Source organism: Penicillium waksmanii (assembly GCF_028829765.1).
Source record: "Penicillium waksmanii strain IBT 27052 chromosome Unknown utg000004l:1.0-5674109.0:1.0-5678898.0, whole genome shotgun sequence".
Classification (NCBI taxonomy): Eukaryota; Fungi; Ascomycota; class Eurotiomycetes; order Eurotiales; family Aspergillaceae; genus Penicillium; species Penicillium waksmanii.
In genome coordinates this window covers 2967168-2984751 of record NW_026643251.1, presented here as the reverse complement: position 1 = coordinate 2984751, position 17584 = coordinate 2967168, and the positions used below count along the sequence as shown (strand labels likewise).

General features: G+C 50.9%; 6 protein-coding genes across 6 annotated transcripts; 4 read left to right on the top strand and 2 right to left on the bottom strand.

Moving 5' to 3' along the window:
- Positions 1 to 856: 856 nt before the first annotated feature.
- On the top strand, positions 857 to 2507 carry N7481_003920 (uncharacterized protein; the record flags this gene model as incomplete). The annotated part of the gene is made up of 3 exons (XM_057263139.1): positions 857 to 940; positions 1013 to 1698; positions 1745 to 2507. The coding sequence occupies 3 exons, from the start codon at positions 857 to 859 to the stop codon at positions 2505 to 2507; spliced, it is 1533 nt and encodes a 510-aa protein (XP_057124800.1).
- A 637-nt stretch (positions 2508 to 3144) lies between these two features.
- Positions 3145 to 3685, top strand: N7481_003919 (GFA family protein; the record flags this gene model as incomplete). Its single annotated transcript, XM_057263138.1, has 3 exons — positions 3145 to 3207; positions 3268 to 3430; positions 3489 to 3685. The coding sequence occupies 3 exons, from the start codon at positions 3145 to 3147 to the stop codon at positions 3683 to 3685; spliced, it is 423 nt and encodes a 140-aa protein (XP_057124799.1).
- A 409-nt stretch (positions 3686 to 4094) lies between these two features.
- On the bottom strand, positions 4095 to 5237 carry N7481_003918 (40S ribosomal uS17 domain-containing protein; the record flags this gene model as incomplete). Its single annotated transcript, XM_057263137.1, has 4 exons — positions 4095 to 4163; positions 4306 to 4411; positions 4484 to 4616; positions 4931 to 5237. 4 exons carry the CDS (start codon positions 5235 to 5237, stop codon positions 4095 to 4097), a joined length of 615 nt encoding a protein of 204 aa, XP_057124798.1.
- A 233-nt stretch (positions 5238 to 5470) lies between these two features.
- On the top strand, positions 5471 to 10237 carry N7481_003917 (kinetochore-microtubule binding complex subunit SPC105; the record flags this gene model as incomplete). Its single annotated transcript, XM_057263136.1, is given in 5 exon segments — positions 5471 to 5707; positions 5797 to 6154; positions 6219 to 8794; positions 8851 to 9801; positions 9815 to 10237. The coding sequence occupies 5 exon segments, from the start codon at positions 5471 to 5473 to the stop codon at positions 10235 to 10237; spliced, it is 4545 nt and encodes a 1514-aa protein (XP_057124797.1).
- Positions 10238 to 10777: 540 nt separating this feature from the next.
- On the bottom strand, positions 10778 to 14086 carry N7481_003916 (transcription factor domain-containing protein; the record flags this gene model as incomplete). The annotated part of the gene is made up of 6 exons (XM_057263135.1): positions 10778 to 11846; positions 11905 to 12447; positions 12507 to 12682; positions 12742 to 13639; positions 13673 to 13815; positions 13982 to 14086. The coding sequence occupies 6 exons, from the start codon at positions 14084 to 14086 to the stop codon at positions 10778 to 10780; spliced, it is 2934 nt and encodes a 977-aa protein (XP_057124796.1).
- A 1421-nt stretch (positions 14087 to 15507) lies between these two features.
- N7481_003915 (Dehydrogenase multihelical) lies at positions 15508 to 16631 on the top strand (the record flags this gene model as incomplete). The annotated part of the gene is made up of 2 exons (XM_057263134.1): positions 15508 to 15617; positions 15737 to 16631. The coding sequence occupies 2 exons, from the start codon at positions 15508 to 15510 to the stop codon at positions 16629 to 16631; spliced, it is 1005 nt and encodes a 334-aa protein (XP_057124795.1).
- Positions 16632 to 17584: the final 953 nt, after the last annotated feature.

Below are 17584 nucleotides of genomic sequence, written 5' to 3'. Positions count from 1 at the left end.
TCGCAGGTTTAAAGATATATGAATCCAAGCGAGTAGGAGAGTCGATCTGGTGATTGAAAGTCGGGAAAGCCCTTGAGGGCGGATAGGGAGGTTGCTCGAGGGGGGCAAGGGACAAGCCAAGGTTGGGCGTAGGCGGAGCTTCTGGGCAACGCGGATGTCCAGCGACCGATCGGGTTTAGCGCCGCATTGCCGCACGAGGCGCTGTCATTCGCTGTAGCGGGGGAGTATACATACAGTAGGGAGGGAAACAGAGTGATTTGAATAAATTGGGTTTGGTTCTTATTTTTAATGATTTGCTATTACTAGTAGCAGTGCAGATTGTACTTTAAGCATTTTGAGCTATGCAACATAGCCTTGGAGTAGTAGGGAGTAGTAGTAGATATATATACTCGTGGACAGCATAGTAAACTGCAGTATAACCTGGTAGTACCTAGTTAGGTGCACCTTCCACCTGGGCAAGACTTCAAGTTTCCGAGTCCGAGTCTAGAGCTCGGAGTCAAGGTTTGCTCTTCCTGACCTCGGAGGTCTTACTAACTAATATACTACTAACCAATGTCTTCAAATACACTTAGTGAATAGTAACTTAAAAAGGAGGTATAATGGCCTACAAGTACTACTACTAGTGAATAGTGGTACTAGTAAGCTTCAAGTTGACAAGAACTTGTAGCCACAGCCCAGCGAGCCCTCCGGGGCCATAATCACTGGCAGTGAATGTTACTCCTGCTACTCTGGTCCTTCCAAGTTCCCACCTTCAACCTTCAAGTTGTTTGTTCCGTCGCGTGGTCCTGTTCTCCTCTTTCTGCTCACTCCACCTCCCTCACTTCCATCTTGTCTTTTTATCCTCGTCCTGACCAAGATGGGGGCAAACCAGACCAGAACGCCCATCGAACCACGCTACGAGAGGAGGTTCGGGGAGTATCTTGAATCCATTCTCCGCGCGGTGAGCTAAGTTTCAACTCTACTTGCATGATTCCAGGACTTGGATCTAATCTACATATTATTTATCCCACAGAATCCCAGCCAGCCAAGCAGCGATTCCGTCGAGGTTGTCATCCTCACCCCCAACTCTCTCTCAGATCCACTTCCCATGCAGGAGAGCATAGAGGAATCTGATTACAATGAGCTGTCCGATGCCGAAGCAACTTCGATCGACGAGTGCGATCCTTTGGTTCCGAGCTATGACAAGACATGCATCTGGTGCGAGTGGGAAAAGGCCGAGGCCAAGGAATACACGGGGACTCCATGTCCATCTCACCACAACGAATCAACAGGCGTCAACTTCAACGAGAATACACCTGACCTGTTTCCCCGTAACAGCCAAATGAGAGATTTTCTAGGGAGTCGCGCCAGCTTCCCTTATGGCAAGTGCTCAGATCGTCCCGGCCGATGTTTGCCCCAAGAGCTTCCGCCTCTCCTATTCCGTTGGTGGAACAAGAATTCGCATGGCCTGAACACTCGGACATTATTAATGGCTGCAGCATTCGCTAAAGCTGAGTCGCCAGTAGAGCGCGTCATGCTAGAAGGCATGGGGCGCGAGGATTTCTTGTTAGCCTTCAAGAACCATGTCACAAAAGCGCGAGTCGATAGCCCATTCATCTCCCTGTTCAAATCTCCGTTGTCACCGATACACAGAGCCGTCCGTCACCAAGATGGCGCAGTAATCTCTGTTATTGACCCGTCTAAGCTGGAGAGAGATGTGTTCAAAGCCGTCCCCCCTGGTTGAGATGACAAATACCACACTCAGGAACTGGAAGGGATTCGGCGAATACGAGGTTTGGGAGAAGATCGAGGGACCTGCCATTGTGTGTACATTCGACATCCGCACGCTGATGAATATCGATCATGACAATCCGGTCATCGGTGGATTCCTGCAACTTCTCATAATCCGCGGATATGACTCAGGCAGCAACGCCCTACATGTCAGGCTTAAGAGTATCCTTAAGTCTCACCACGATCATGACATGGCATTGTCACGGCTCATGGAGCTACTTGAGGTTCCCGAGCAGTACCGGGCTTCAATGTGTCACTGCTTCAAGAAATCGTGGTTCGAGAATACCATTGAAAACTGGACACAGGGAGAACTTGAAGCATCTCGAAGTGTATCTCCACGGAACGAAGTGTACATTCACCCAGTGGATATACCCGTGCTCTCATACCCACTTCCATTCACCCCCCCGGAAAGATATCGGAGATCCGTATCAGAAAAATCCTACAAACCTCCGAGACGCGACGAGGAAACTGAAGGGGAATCGAGCGAAGAAGAGAAGAGCTCCCAGTCCCCCGCAGCGCGATGCCCTCGCCATGACACCCCAAGCTCTGGATATTCGGTTCGGGACGAAAGTGATGACGAAGATGCTTACCGGAAATTCAATGCGAAGCAATTCAGAGCTCATCCGCCCATCCCAATCAATTTTGCGGGACGAGATGAGATCGAACAAACACCAGATGTGTCGGATATGGAGATGGTCAATGAGTGGCCATCGGAAGGAGAGCACTATCAAGTTTAGTTTGTGAGAAGTACTTGTCAGACTATCCTGAAGAGGACTCAGAAGCAAAAGGGGTATGTAAGAAATGGAGAATTGAGATAGGAAGAACAAATTACGGAGGCACACTACAATGTGCTGTGTTGATGTCATTCAGTCGTTCACTTAAGAAGTAGGACGAGAGATAGTAGTATGGTGTATCTCTCTCGTATATATCCACTCATTTAAGATTGATAGTATGGTAATAGAGAGATGTGCCCGTCGAGGTACCTATTGACCGTGGTGACAGGATTTCCAGTTGCTTTTGTGATGCATTAATATCCGAATTGTACAGCCACTTGCGTCCCTGATCGAAGCATTCCAAGGCTTCGAACAAATGTCCACTAGTACTAGCGCATGTTAAGTTGTTCAAACTGGAAGACCCAATTGGCAATTGAGTTCGCAGTGCATTCCTCTTCGAATCAGCGATGCTTACTGTGGACACGCGGCTGTAGGCTACTTTGAATTGATTTGCCCAACGCTGCATTGTTGGGACCAACTAGTGCTTAGTAAGGATTCAACGCTGCCAACGCTCATACAATAACACTGGAATTCCTGCTAATGTGTAGTTCTGAAAGTTTTCTTGGTGCGCCGCTTGTAGACAAACTCCTAATCTGCAAAAATGGTTGTTGGCGGCTGTTTCTGTGGTAGGGTCCGAGTCGAATATACCCAGCCTATAGTGTCTGTAAGTATGATCTAGTGAATCGTTTACTGACACAACATGACCTTATTTTCTTTCTACTAGGCCCTATGTCACTGTCTTGACTGTCGCAAACTCACTGGGTCTCCTTTCTCCTACAATATCATCGTCCGCACTGCCGAACTACATGTCTCCGGCAACCCAAAGGAAGTGCCAAAAACAGCAGATAGCGGGAATGACATCAGGAATTATTTCTGTCCTGACTGTGGTATGTATCATGAGCGGTCGATTGTACTTGAGAAGGTAGTATCTAATCAATGTGATAGGCACGCCGCTTTTTGGACGGAAGATTAACTCCGCCGGAGAACCTGAGGAGACTACCGTTGTCCGGGCAGGGATATTGGACGATGTTGGAAAATTGAATGAACAGAAGCCGCAGGTGGAGATATACACTGACTCCCGATTGGAGTGGATCAGTCCCATCGAGGGGGCTAGTCAATTCAAAGGCATGTTGTCGCAATAGTTTAAAGCTTGAGATCTACGGAAGCGCCGAGTTCGAGTTATTAAAGATGTATCAATAAACGGAGGCAAAGTTGTTTATCAATAGCTCTACATGAAAGAATCGAAATTCTCGTCATCATCTCCTTCTCACGTAGTGCAGCTCAAACTGGATGTGCAAGCGTCGAAAAGGCTTGCCGCCCTGATGGCCCTTGGCATGACCTGTGAGCCAGGGCGAGTTGTACGGGACTGTACGTTTCCATGGCACGAGGATGATGAAATATTTTTGCTTTTTGTGTGGATACACATTCTTCAGCAAGGTATCTGGGACATTGAAACTCGTAAACTATCCCGACCCCGTACAAGAAAATCCCTGATATCCAATTCAAACCGCTTCCTTCGCCGTATCCGAGCACCCAACCTCTATTCAACGTTTAGAACTTGGCGAAAGACTTGACAGCCTTGCCGGTGCGGGGCAGAACGCGCAGGACGTTGAAGCGGACCTATAAAGTATATTAGTTAGACGCAATTCGGGGAAAACAAGTGTTGTGAAAATGCGATTGTGGTGAAAAGGCAGGATTTCCAAGGCGGTTCCAGGAATGCAATGCCATCAAATTCGCAGTTTCGATATGGATTTCAACGTACGGTCTTGGAAAGGGGACGGCACTGGCCGACGGTAACCCAGTCACCCTCAGCGACACGGAAAGCGGGGGAAACGTGGGCGGACAGGTTCTTGTGGCGCTTCTCGTAACTGTTGAATCAAGTTAGTCAAATGGTCGATTAGTTGACTGGGGGGGGTCGATTGAGGCGCAATGGCACTGACCGGTTGTACTTGGGGACGTAGTGGAGGTATTCACGGCGGATGACCAGAGTACGGTGCATCTTGGTGGAGACAACGCGACCGGTCAGAATACGGCCACGGATGGAGACCTGGCCGACGAAGGGGCACTTCTTGTCTGTTGGAATTGTTAGCCACCGTGTTCGATATTGTTGCCGGGAGAGTCGGAGATCTTCGATGTGGCGCAGGTCATTTTTTTTTTTTCGAGGTTGGAAGGAGGAAGACAATTCAAGACATCCAGCAAAGCATCAGGACCGCCAGAAGAAAGGTAAGCCTGGTCGAGACTCTTCTGCGTATCCCGACCCTCAACCGCACACTCGATTCCTGTCCCTTGTCTTGATATCGTTGTCCCGTTTCCACCACCAAAAAATGACCATAACTTCGTAGATCTCCTCGCTCCTGGCGTAGAATTTTATCGTAGGTCGTGCATACCGATGTAGGAGCCCTCGATAGCGGTCTTGGGGGTACGGAAGCCCAGACCGACTTCCTTGTACCAGCGGCGGCCAGAGCCAACCTTCTTGGACTTGGACTTGGTCTTCGAGTTAAGGAAGATGTGAGGCTGCTTCTGGAAAGCGCGCTCGGACTGGACGTTCAACTCGGTCGCCATGGCTGCGGTGTGTTGGTCGACGGGGAAGCGATGGTCGAACTGCGGATGAAAAGATTGGCGGGTCTCGTTCGTCGAAGTTGAGGAAGACTTCGCTAAGTGCGCAGATGGTTGTGTGTGGCCACTAGTCCGCATTTGGGCTAGTGTGGGCGGGTTAGGGCTTTTGAGCCAAAACGGGTTTGTTTACAATCACGTGATTCAAGACGCGCCTCGGGGAAGGCGTGACGGGGGTGGCTCCAATAGGAAGGAGAGGGGAATGCGACTATCGAAGTTACCCTACCCGTCGGGGATCATCTGCGCTGTAGCTTCAACCTCCCTTTAACACGCTATGCTTGGGTGATTACACCCCTGCTATCTTTGTCGCCAACATGTCTTCTCGCGACACAGGTGCTGCGCGAGTACGCTCTCGCCGCTCTATTGCACATGTACCACGATCTCGGATGACGTCTGGCCTGGATAAGGAGAATGCGACAACAGACATCGGCGCAGTACCACCTTTTGAACCCAACACGAAGCCCACCATGAAAGATAAGAAGTCACGAAGTAAGAGTTTAGGGCCTGGTGGACTGGACGCTCTGCAGAACTCCAATGGCAATCGACGCAAGGTAGGCAGCTCTTTCTTTGTTGTCTTAAAAAGCTTTCTTTCCACGCGCGCGCGGAGAAGTATGGTGACATTAACGCAATCGTCCCATAGTCCACGGCCTCGTTTCCTCTCAAATCGATTCTTAAACCTACCGTTCCCGTATCTCCAGTGCGAAACATCCCATCGTTCGAGGAAACTCGTCGTCGCACTCCGGCTCGTAATGCGCAAAGCCAGGAATCCAGCTGGGAATCTAGCAGTCAGAACCAGGAGGGCCTTTTGATCGACTTTGCAACGCCCCCTCGACCCGCCGCTGAAGGGGATGATACCGCCAATCCATTCGACACTTTCAACGCAACAACTGCGATCCGCGAGGAAATGGCAGCCACCAAGGAGCGCGATGACAAGGAGCGTCGGGAGCGCGAACGCCAAGCTATCTTAGAGAAACGAGCGGCGCGACGGAAGTCTATGGGTATGTCCCCTATTCCATATTGGACGACAGCATCCAATTTGACTTTTACTAACACTCTATACAGCGAATCGTCGCGTATCATTTGCCCCGGAGGCTACACTGCACACCTGGAATGTCGTGGAGATTCCCGACGAGTCGACATCTTCCTCTGCAGCAAACTCTACCCGACGCGCCTCTAATGTGAACAACTCAGAAGCCAAGGCCCAAGCACCCACTCCTGCCAAAGAGGCCCCATCGTCACCTGAAACAGATGCTGGCTCAGACTTCGGTTTCTCACCTGTTCGTCAGCAAGATCTTGAGCAGATGCGAGGCCGCTCTGGATCTTCAGGCGAAGATGAAGGCCCAACGGAAATGTCCTCCAGTCCGTTTAACGGAAGCTCGCCAGGCAGCGAAGATACCGGCGCACAAAGCTTGGGAGAAGTGGAGGAAGATGATGGCCAGTCCTCAGAGTCAGACGATGGCTTTGATGTCGAAAGTACTGCTATGAGTATGGATGACATGACGGCCCGTTCCGGCGTCAGTGTACAGTCGGACGTTTCTTCTAGTTCGAGTTCCAGTGCCAGACTGAATGACGCATTGCGACAAGCTGCAAAGGAAGCTGGAACACAAGCTGTTGATGAAGAGGATGGAGAAATGTCAATGGAGATTGCAGACCAAGAAATCACTGGCGCCTTCCAACCCTGGATCAAGAAGGGCCAAAGACAAAGCTTCGACTGGTCAGATATTAGTGCTCGACATGACCAAGAAAACATGGACCCGTCCAAGGTTGCTTCAGAAAATAATGCTCCCGGGTCAGATGAGATGGACGAAGATGAAGAGATGAGCATGGACGTGACGAATGCGATCGGACAGATACTCGGTAAATCATCTGGTCATCGGAAGAGTGCCGTGCGTCGCCAGTCCACTGCACAGCAAAGCGAATACGACGATCAAACCATGGAGATGACAAACGTTGTCGGGGGAGGAATTGAAAGGGTCGATTTCGCCCAACCCGATGACAACGACAATGCCGACGAGGATGAAGAGATGACCATGGAGTTCACTTCGGCCATTGGAAAAGTCCTCAGCAAAGGACCGTCCTATGAACAAGGTGCAGATGTTGAAGCTGAACAGCTTGCTACTGACACACCCAAGTCGGACCGCATGACCGACGATCAAGGTAATGGATCGGATTATGGGATGGAAATGGAAATGACTGGTGCAGTTGGTGGCATCCTTCCGTCGGGGCAAGAAATCCTGGACAAATTTCAAGCAAAGAGGCTCATGGAACTGGAAGCCGAGTCAGGGCAATTGAACAGCTCTCCCTTTCAAGAGAACACTCAAAAGTCCCCAGCCAAATCACCTCTGTCATTCAATGTGGCGGCGGTGGCCTCGGAGCATGGAAGCCCTAGCTTGACGAGTGTCAAATCTCGGACTCCTCGACGTAGTTCTCTTTTGGGGGTATCGAATACACCAGAGTCCCACACCCCACGCCGTTCGCCACGCAAATCACCGACGAAGAAACCATTAACCCCTCCTAAGCAGTCTACACCTCAGACGAAGCCGACCACACCAAGCAAGACACCCCCATCTGCAAATGTATCATTCCGAAGTGCTTCTCCAAAGAAGCTTTTCCGGCCTGAACTCCAAAATCAACGTTCCGCGGACAAGAAGAAATCACCACGTCTCAGTATATTCGAACAGGACACAAATGGTGGATCGTCTACTCCTCGAATTGTATTCCAACCCCGAGAGGCACGGCGCTCCTCCGGCCTGGGAATTGACAAAGAAGGGCTTGGGTCTCCCCGCGTAGTTGCTCTACTTGACAAACGCCTGTCACTCGGTGAAAACACGCCACAGTTTGTCCCTCAGCAACAGCCGCGAGGTGGTGTGCGCTTTGAAAATCCGCTGAAGATGCAGGCGGACGAGGAAAGAGACCGCGAGGAAGAGGAGCTTAGAGAGGATGGGCATATTCAGCCTTCCAGCTCCATGAACAGCGATATTGGCTCAAACCTGAGGAATATGATTTCTAGCATGAGCCCGAAGAAGGGCAAAATTGGAAGTCGGAAAAGCCTCCATGTTGGTGCGGCGCGTGGCATCCTTGGCAAGCGACCAGCTGAACTTGACGAAGACGAAGACGAAATCGAGAATTCTCCCAAACGCCTCCGTGGCCATGACGTGAGCCCTGTCAAGGCAGTGCGACTTCCGGCCCCATCATCGGCCAAGAAAGATCCCACCCGGCGGTCGATTCTCTCTCCTGTCCGTAGGGCTCGGAGCTCCTCGCCGCTCAAGGGTAGCACTACTCCCACCCAGCCGCCGCAGAGTGCCTCGAAGAAGGGAATCACTCCTCTGAAGGAAGGTGTGGATTCTCTTCATATTGCTTCAGATCCTCAACAGCCAGAGCCAGAAGAGGGCCTCCCAGATCAAGAGCTCGAGCCTGAGGTAGAGCCTATTCAGCTGCAGGATTTCCTGAACATGACCAATATTCATTTCATGGAACTCACCACCACGAAGAGACGACACACGACCGCGCCTGGAAGTGCCACTAGGAGGTTGAGCAGACGGTCTGGGGAGCACGTTCCCAAGACAGGAACGTTCACCTTTGGTGACTGCGTGGCTGCTGGACTGTGCACAGTGCCCATGCTGGAGTTGTATCAACACGTGAGCTCTTTCCCACTTCCTAGATTTTGAATTCCACTAATCTCAAACTCATTTAGTCTTGCCGCGAGCTGAAGTCATATATCTCCGAAGGCCGCCAAGTCATTCGATCCATTGAGGCCGAAACCTATACCGAGAACCCTCCCCTATTCCGGGAATATGTGACTGCCCCGCCAGACATCCGAGTGATCATGGACAACCAGTTCCGGAATGTGAAGACGCACGCGCGATTGTTGAGTAAGGCGACGTGGTATGAATGGCGAATGAAGTTGCTTGAAGGTCTCAAAGAAGGGCTTATCCGTCACGTGGATGACATGAAAGCCGATGATGCTTTATTGTCTAAACGCGAGGAGATTCTCAACAATATCGTTCCTCCACTGGTAGAGAAGCAAGCATTCCTTGAACAAGAAGCGGAAAACCTGAGGCAGCTGGTTGAAGAAATGGAGAGTTGTGATCAAGATGAGCTGCGCGGCACGCGTGAGAAGCTTTCGACTATTGATGATGAAATCGAGGCCAAGCAACGAGAACTTGAGCAGCTCCAGGCAGAGGCTCAGGAAAAGACTGAGATCATCGATGCAGGAACCGAGATGAGTAATGAGTTCTTGGGTGAAATCCAGGAAGCGGAGCGTATCAAGGAGGAGTGTCGTGGGTGGAGTGCTCGCGACATCAATGAGCTGAAGAACTCCGTTCAACGTATCGAGCGCCAGACCGGTTGGTCAATCCTCTCTGCCTCCTTCTTGCCGGAGAAATCCGTCGATCCAATATTGGTCATGTCCTACCGAGGCCAACTCCAGATCAAGTTTCACCCCGGCGCATTTGCGACGAAGACATCCCACGACGCAGAGAAGACCAACCAGCTTCTCGAACTGAGCTCCGTGAAAGGCAAAACAACTTCACCGATCGCATCTTTCGCTCTCCAATCAATGCAGCAACATCTCTCCACAATAAACCAATCCAAAACCGCCCCGAACGAACTGCTCCGCTTTATCTCCTCCGCCTGGGATCGCACCGTGGGCCTGAGAGAACGAGGCCCGCATGCTCGAATTCTGCGGCGTCACTCGTCTTACCCTTTCTGAGCCAAAGAATTCGTCTCTCTTCCTACGTGCCCGCTGCACCCTCCTCGGCAATGCAGCTGTCCCCTCCACTCCTAGCCGTAAGGCTTCCGCGGCGAAGAAGACCGGCGCCAAGCGAATCGACGTGGACTTTAACGTCCGCACGCGCGTCAATACCGGAAGCGACGAGACCAAAGAAATTGGCACCCTTGATTTCCACATCGATGCCATCGCAACGAAAGTCTACGGCTTCGGCACGGGCAATAAGTCGGGGTTGTCGGGCAAGGAAATGGAGGGTATCCTTGGCAAAGGACTCACCCCTGGGGACGGGGCACAGCTTGGCAATGGTGTTTGGTGCAAGGCTGTGCGCATGCTTACCGGATCTGCTTTTTGAGTTTTATACCTAGGTGACTTTCATTTTTTACGTTATTCTTTATTCTTCGGTTTTCGTTTGGGGTGGATGGGATCATATGGTGGGAACTGGGATGTCGGACTGGATATGGAATGGAATGGGATCCGGATGGAGACTAGGAGTTTGGTATTGGGATTCTTCACTTGCGATTCAGCGATCATTTCCATGATTATTTTATTCATTCTATTCACTTGATATATCAATCACCCCCTATTTCAGCAACCCCAGCTTGATATTGGAGTCCATAGTCTTTTTGACATGCAACGGGTAACTAGTTGACTAGCCTGGTAGCGGGTTTCTGAAGTTTGTGTTGTAGCTCGCCAAGTGTTATATGCGAAACCATGGACAGAGTCGATTGTCCAATCGATAAGAAAAAAGAGATGTGAAAGAGAAGCGCTAGGGGAGAATTTCGTGAAAGTCATCACACGCAGCGCCAAATTGAAGCGCGGGTCGAGAAGACAAGATATTGTCACCATCCAGGAAGAATCCATCTGCAAACCCACTTGCAGGAAGGAAAGTCTATCAAAAAAGACCCAAAAACCCCTGCGGCCAATGATCAGGATCCTGACTAGAACCCTGCGTCGCAGAAGAAGGCATTTGCGCGTAATCCATGCTATCCGTACCGAAGGGGAGTTCCGGATTCATGGTCGCTGTGTGGAGGTCATTCTGCGACGGGCCCTGGTTTAGAAATGATTCGGCGTCGAGGATCGGCATGGGAATTTCCTGGCCGGTGCCGGCTGCTGCGATTGCTTCTGTGGGGAAGAGTCCGGACCAAAGGTTATCGCCATACTCCCAATCCGCTGTCAGAGGGACCTGCCAGGATTCTGGGATCGATGCGCTTTGAGCGCTTGTTTGGGAGAAAGGGGATTGGTTTGGGTCTAGTGGGGAGGAGTTGGTGTTGCCTTGTTGGTCGGGTAGGTGGGTCTGGGTCTGCGGCCAGGGCATTGCATTTAAGTTGGAGACGTTGGGGTTCATGTTGCTCAGGCCGAGTCCTGTGTAGTTTGTTGTTAGGGGGGAAGGATGCGGTGGTTGATTGGGGAAAGTTGAAGTGGAAAAGTCGGTTTCAATGGGGCTCATGGGTACGACGTAGCCCGAGGAGTTTACTGGTGGTAGGCCATCGATGGATTCTGGAATTCCAAAGTCTGCCATGTAGGAGCTGGCTGTTGCGGACGGGTTTGAGGCGCGCGGCGTGTCGGATGTGTGGTAATGGTAGGAGCCTGTAGAATCGGTGTTCATTGATGTTCGTAGGGTTGTGGGACGCTGACGAGGTTTGGACTTTGATGCTGATGCCGGGCGAGAGAGATGCCTTTTTGAGGTGGGTGGGTGCTGGGCCTGGTCTTTATCTTCTGGGCTACGAGCCCGCTTCTCATGCTTGGCTACTACTAGCCGGGCAGTGCGCTCCAGATGCCCGCAGACTTTGGCCATGAAACCGGCGTAATTGGCAGGCCCGTCACCCGGGACGAGAGTTGCGAAGAACGTTGAGGCCATATTGAGAGCCTGGAGGTCATCGCGCACCGACAAGGAGTGGGTGTCTCGGAGGATATTCGAGAAGATGGTTGCGGCGGAAAGAAAGACGTAGTATAGCAGGGACCTGTTATAGTTCACGGTTAGGGTTGGGCGAACTTTTGCGGAAGAGGATAGCCGCTTACCAGATCCATGCAATATCTCCCCATGGCATGTTATTGACGAGTTTCAGCGTATCTCGCGCAGCCGTTACACAAATGACAGCCGCTTTCGATGCTCTCGCCTTGCTGAAAGACTTGAGATCCTCTGGCTCATCCTCTCGAGAAGATATTAAGAAGCTGAGAAGGAGGGGTATTCGATGAATCATGATCAAGGCATTATAATAAACCAAGTGGAGACCGATGGCTCCAAAGCCAAATAGAAAATCGGTCTGGGCAATTTTTCGCTCGGGTGCTTCGAGAGGATAGTCCTTTCTCCACTCTTCGAGCTCTGCATGTAGTTCCTTCACGACCTTGTAGGTTTCATGGGGTGGCTTCAGCATTGCTTTGGCGGCATACAGTCGACAGAAAATGCGGCTCTTGATTACTGACATGCGACAAAGTTGGCGGAAAAATGTGATGCTGGTGGCCATCTCGGGGTTCTTTTTCTCTTCCTCCAGTTCCTGTGGAAGAGGCACATCGAAGTCATCGGGGTGTTGCGATGGAGCATTTCCAGCCCTCAAGCATGTACTGTGAGTCATTCTTTAGTATATAATTCGGCATTCATTTCATCTTTGATCGTCTCGTACCTTTGGTCCACTGTAAAGGCAACCCAGAATACGCGTCGTCGCTGTTCCTGGTCTGTGAGGCTCAAATCTGGTCGGTGGATGTTTCGGTGTAGACCCATCCGCTGACAGGACCGCATGGCTGCGGTGGTGAACGGCATTGCGGACTGGGTGCCGGAGTTTCCGCGTAGAAAAAAGGCCTGTAATTGTTGTTAGCGCCCAAAGACCGTGGTGAAACCTGAGCAATGTGCAAACTCACCATGCTCATCAACGCCTGGACACTCAAAAGATCAGTCCGTCGCAAGGCCAGCTCTGTAAAAACGGACATGGCATTCTTGAAATACATCCGAGCCCTTTCACGGTCTTTCTCCGGTTTCAAGCTGTTCGAGTATCGAAATTCATATGCTAGGCAGATAACCATATTGATACTGGCCCATCGCGCTGCATCGTCACAGGTTTGCTGAGTATATTGCCACTCGACCATTTTCATAAAAGAACCCTCGTGGAAGATCGGAAACAGTCTATTCGCTGACCGAAAGTAGTCATTAATGAGCGAGAACACCTCCAACCGCGATGGTAGAGGTCGGTAAACCTGGGAGGCGAAGAGGTCGTGAAATACATCTGGCCGCCATGTGCCCCACGGACTATCGTGAACAGAGTCAGTGGAGAGAAGACGCAAGAAACTGAGATCGCCAGTTTTGCTCTTAATCCACTCGATGCCTCCTCTTGAAAGAATTGACAATGAGCAGGACCTTCCAAGATAACGTGGATCGTCACTATTATGCGCTCGGAAAATGGGCGTACCCTCGAGGTCACCGCCGGCATCATGTTTATTCAATTGGTGGTCGGTATCTGATGAAGTATTTGACTCAAACGAAGGGCGGGAAGCGCTTTCTGAAGATCCTTGGGGTTGATCAGGCACTTCCCAGTTATCATTTGGGTAGCCATCATCATCAGAATAATAATCATCAGCAACACCGTTGCCATCGCCGTCGACATAATCATCACCAACATCATCTTCATCTTCATCGAGATGATAATTATTCATGTCGTCCTGGGGCAGGACACCAGCCATTTTCAGCAGCGCCTCGACTTTCTCCAGACGAGTCTTCAAAGAGTGCACGTATTCGTCTCTGTTGATGATAAGCAAAATATCCCTTTCATATATGGTTGGAAATAGAGAGACCTACCGTTGCTCCTCCCGCTGCGGCTGCGGCTGTGGCTGGATGCCGGGAAAGACGCATTGCGAGCCACGCCGGGTGCACTGTACACAGACTAGATACGAGTCATCGAGTTCACATTTCGTCTTCTTCCGATAGCACATATCACAGGCCTGGATAAAGTCATCCGGTTAGCACAGTCACCACCAAAGCCACCATCACCATCACCATCACCATCACCATCACCATCACCATCACCGCGGCCACGGCATCTCCGGATTGGGAGGCGAGACACAATGCCGTTTCTCTCTTTTTCACAGGCCTAAGAATGCGACGTACCCTTTGACTTCGTCTCCGCCCAGAGGAGCTGGAGACTGTGGGGGTGGAGAATGCATCCATGCCACCGGAGGTTATGCCATGAGATTGTAGCATTGCGTTGTGCATTTTACCCGGCAACTCCGCGATTTACGCCAAGACTTGCCTAGCGGGCGCCAAAGGGAATTCGGGAAAGCGCTTTAGCGCGAATATATTAGACGCTGGATCATGGAAATATCCCCTGGAGATATTCAGGGACTTATTGGGGCTCTGGTTTAAATTGCGGAAGTGCTGGTGAAGACTTAACTCCGGTTGCCACCATGCTCGGAGGTTGGCCCCCTCGGAGTCCGGCTGTGCCGATTCCCGACATCCGTTTGGTGGGGGAAACTGCTGAACGAGGTACACTGTGGGTATTATTTACATGGATGTCAGGTTTGCTTTATAGTACTACTCTGGGTATTATTAGGCTCTATCTTAAATTTATTCAAGATGTTCCTTGAAAGTTGGTTGTATCATTGTCAATTATATACAAACCTTGGAATATATGGTAGTACTGCCTCCAGTGCTGTAGTACTTAGGTATATATCCAAGTTGTACTAAGCCCTAGAGGCGACAAGTAAAAGTGAGGATATTAGTACAGTGTATAATGACAAAATTCAGCGTTCTTATTAGCAGAGAGCATGAGGTTTTATTCCATTAAATCGAGGACAGTGGATGTTGGTCCTAGCACCTTGTATTAGCGATCGCTGCTCGGCTAATGTTGGAACTATTGCTGTCAAAAAGCCAAGGTGGTGCAGTGGTAGCACGCGTGAGTCACATCCTTCTGGGGTGCCTTCAAGCTTTTCCTTTTTGGCCGAATTTCTACATCTTGGTTAATTCCATAGGCCTTGAATTACCTTAGCCGATTCTGACAAACTATATAAATACCCTGTGGACATTCTCTCGCCCATCCTAGAGGCCAGGTCTCTCCATGGCCAACCTTCTTTATCCTATCTTTACAAAGGAGACCGCCTCCGCTGATGCTAATCTACATCGATCGACTGTTAGTGAGCATACTCCCGTACGCGCATCAACCCAACCGCTGGTATGTCAGTAGTGAAGATAGCCAGTATTAGACGTAAATAATATGCTACTGGGTATCCTACCCAGTTATATACTCAGTATCCTGAATGCCTAGATCAGACAATTCGTTTGGGTAGCAGAGCTTCACTGGGGAAGTGCTAGGGCCGTATAGGGAATACTTGTCATCCTGGGACTGGCAGAAACACTGGGTTGATTGCGGCTATGGAGGCTGTATATAGCGGGGTTAGAAACAAATGGGATCAAAAGAAAACATAACCTGCACCGACCACTCCAATACCCCCAGTCCAATCTAATCTCCATCCCACGGATCTACATGAGCTTGTTATCAGTAGTCTGACGAGACCTAACCCCGCAAGCACGCGCGGCTTACAAATGGCTCCTCCCCGCAGCAGCCAACCTTAGGAGAACGTTGATAAAAGGCATTGGGAGACCATAGTAAGACTGCCGACACCTCTTCTGTAATTATCATGCGCGCAACGACCGTGGGGATTATCTCCATTGGAGATATGGGACTGGGGATAGCCAAGCTGCTCCAATCCCACGGCTTTCGCGTAGTCACCGTCACTCAAGGCCGGAGGTACTGTTAACTTGATCTTTTACATATTACCTGACGCCTGGCACCTTGCCATCTTACATATACTTGCATCTTACCACTGGAGACAGTCCCTACTAATGCTAATCTACATTGACTGTTAGTGAGCACACTCTTACGCGGATCCGCGCAGCCGCCATCGAGGCATTCCCATCCGTTCACGAACTGGTCGTTCAGGCCGACTACATTCTCTCCATTGTACCACCCCGCAATGCGTTTGCGACGGCTGAACGTGTCGCGGAAGCTTGCAGACAGCCCGAGACGCAATCACAGAGAGAATTATTGGAAGACGTCAACGGACAGCCCAGCCGAAGCCCACTCTACTTTCTCGAGCTCAATGCTACGCCCGCCCGATCGGCCGAGGAGGCAGCGACTCTGTTCCAGACCCAGACCCAGGATCAGGACCAGGCACCACGGAGATTCGTTCCAAATATCTTTCTCGATGGTGGAATTATTGGGGCTCCACCGACGCAGCGGCCGGATGGATCGTGGAAAAGGCCTAGCGTGGTAGTCTCGGGGACAGTGGAGAACTCTACGCCAGCAACTTTCACCGAGTTGGCGAAAGCGCTGAATATAAAAGTAGTATCGGAACGAATCGGGGCGGCGTCGACGCTGAAATTGACGTTCGCGGCGCTGACGAAGGGACTCACGGCGTTGTCGATATTGTCCTTCTCCACGGCGGAGCGGGAGGCGGTGCTCCCGGAATTACTGGCACACTTGGAAGAATATTCGCCCGCGACGGCGGGATTGGCTAGGTCTGGGGTGGTGGGGATGAGTCCGAAGGCATATCGGTGGGAGGAGGAGATGCGTGGGATTGGAGAGACGTTGGATCGGGAGGGAGGATGGGAGGGAGTGGGAGAGAGGGTGTACGGCGGGATCGCGGAAATCTACCGTACGGTGGCGGAGGAGACGATCCTCGGCCAAGAACGAGTTGGTCAGCGGGAGCGAGGGACCAGTGTCGAGGACGCGGCACAGATTATTGCCAGACGTAAAGACTAGAAGGTGGATAGTGCTGGGTAAGTGGATCGCGATCGGTGCAAGTTGTCGGCTCGGGGAGAAGAAGCTTGTCAGCTGGGGGAGGGTCGTATATCAAAGCTACTACGACTACGAAGTACTAATAGTACAATACATCTCTAAGTGTCCGGATTATCGGTACTTACTACTTAGTCAAGACCATGTGGAAAGCCACTTTACTTAAGACTCTAGACTCTAGGACCGCGTCATCTTCGGGAAGTAGGCTTTGGTAGCGTAGCGTGGGTACCTGTTACAATAGGGACGGTGGAGACGGGGCCGAGGCACTGGGACGCAGTCAGGAGAGGTAGGGGAGTCTGGGGATGGAGATGGGATAGGCTATGTAAATCATGTACATGCGCATCTACTAGTATAATACTTATAAGTTATAATCTAGTCTACTACATACTGTACTACACTAAGCCAACTATACTATACTATGCTATGCTATGCTATGCTATGCTATATAGTATAGTATAGTTACTACCACTACAGTATACAGTATACTGTACACTGCCAGGCGGTCAATCAGCGTCCCGATGTCGTGATTTCGCCCATCTATCAGATCATCGACTAGCAGATCTCTTGCGTCCGCCATCGTCACGCCTTCTCCTCTTCGCTCGTGGCTTTCCCCCTGTCACGCCTGGTTCGGTCTCCCCCTTTTGCCTTTTTTCTGATCATCTCTTCTCTGATTCGTGGTACGGGTGGCGCGTTATGCGACTGGCAATGGAGTAGCCCATCGGGATTACCTGTGCCATTACACATTGCACACTGTCTCAACACTCCCACTCCCACTCCCCCCCGCCAGTACCTTGGTCACTACGTATTCACTGCCCACTTCTTGAATCGTGTACACGGAAAGACCTAGGGCATACGGCATATTCTCTTCTCTGGCTCTGCTGATCGGGAGATCAACCCTAAGCATCCCCATTCCTCTCCTC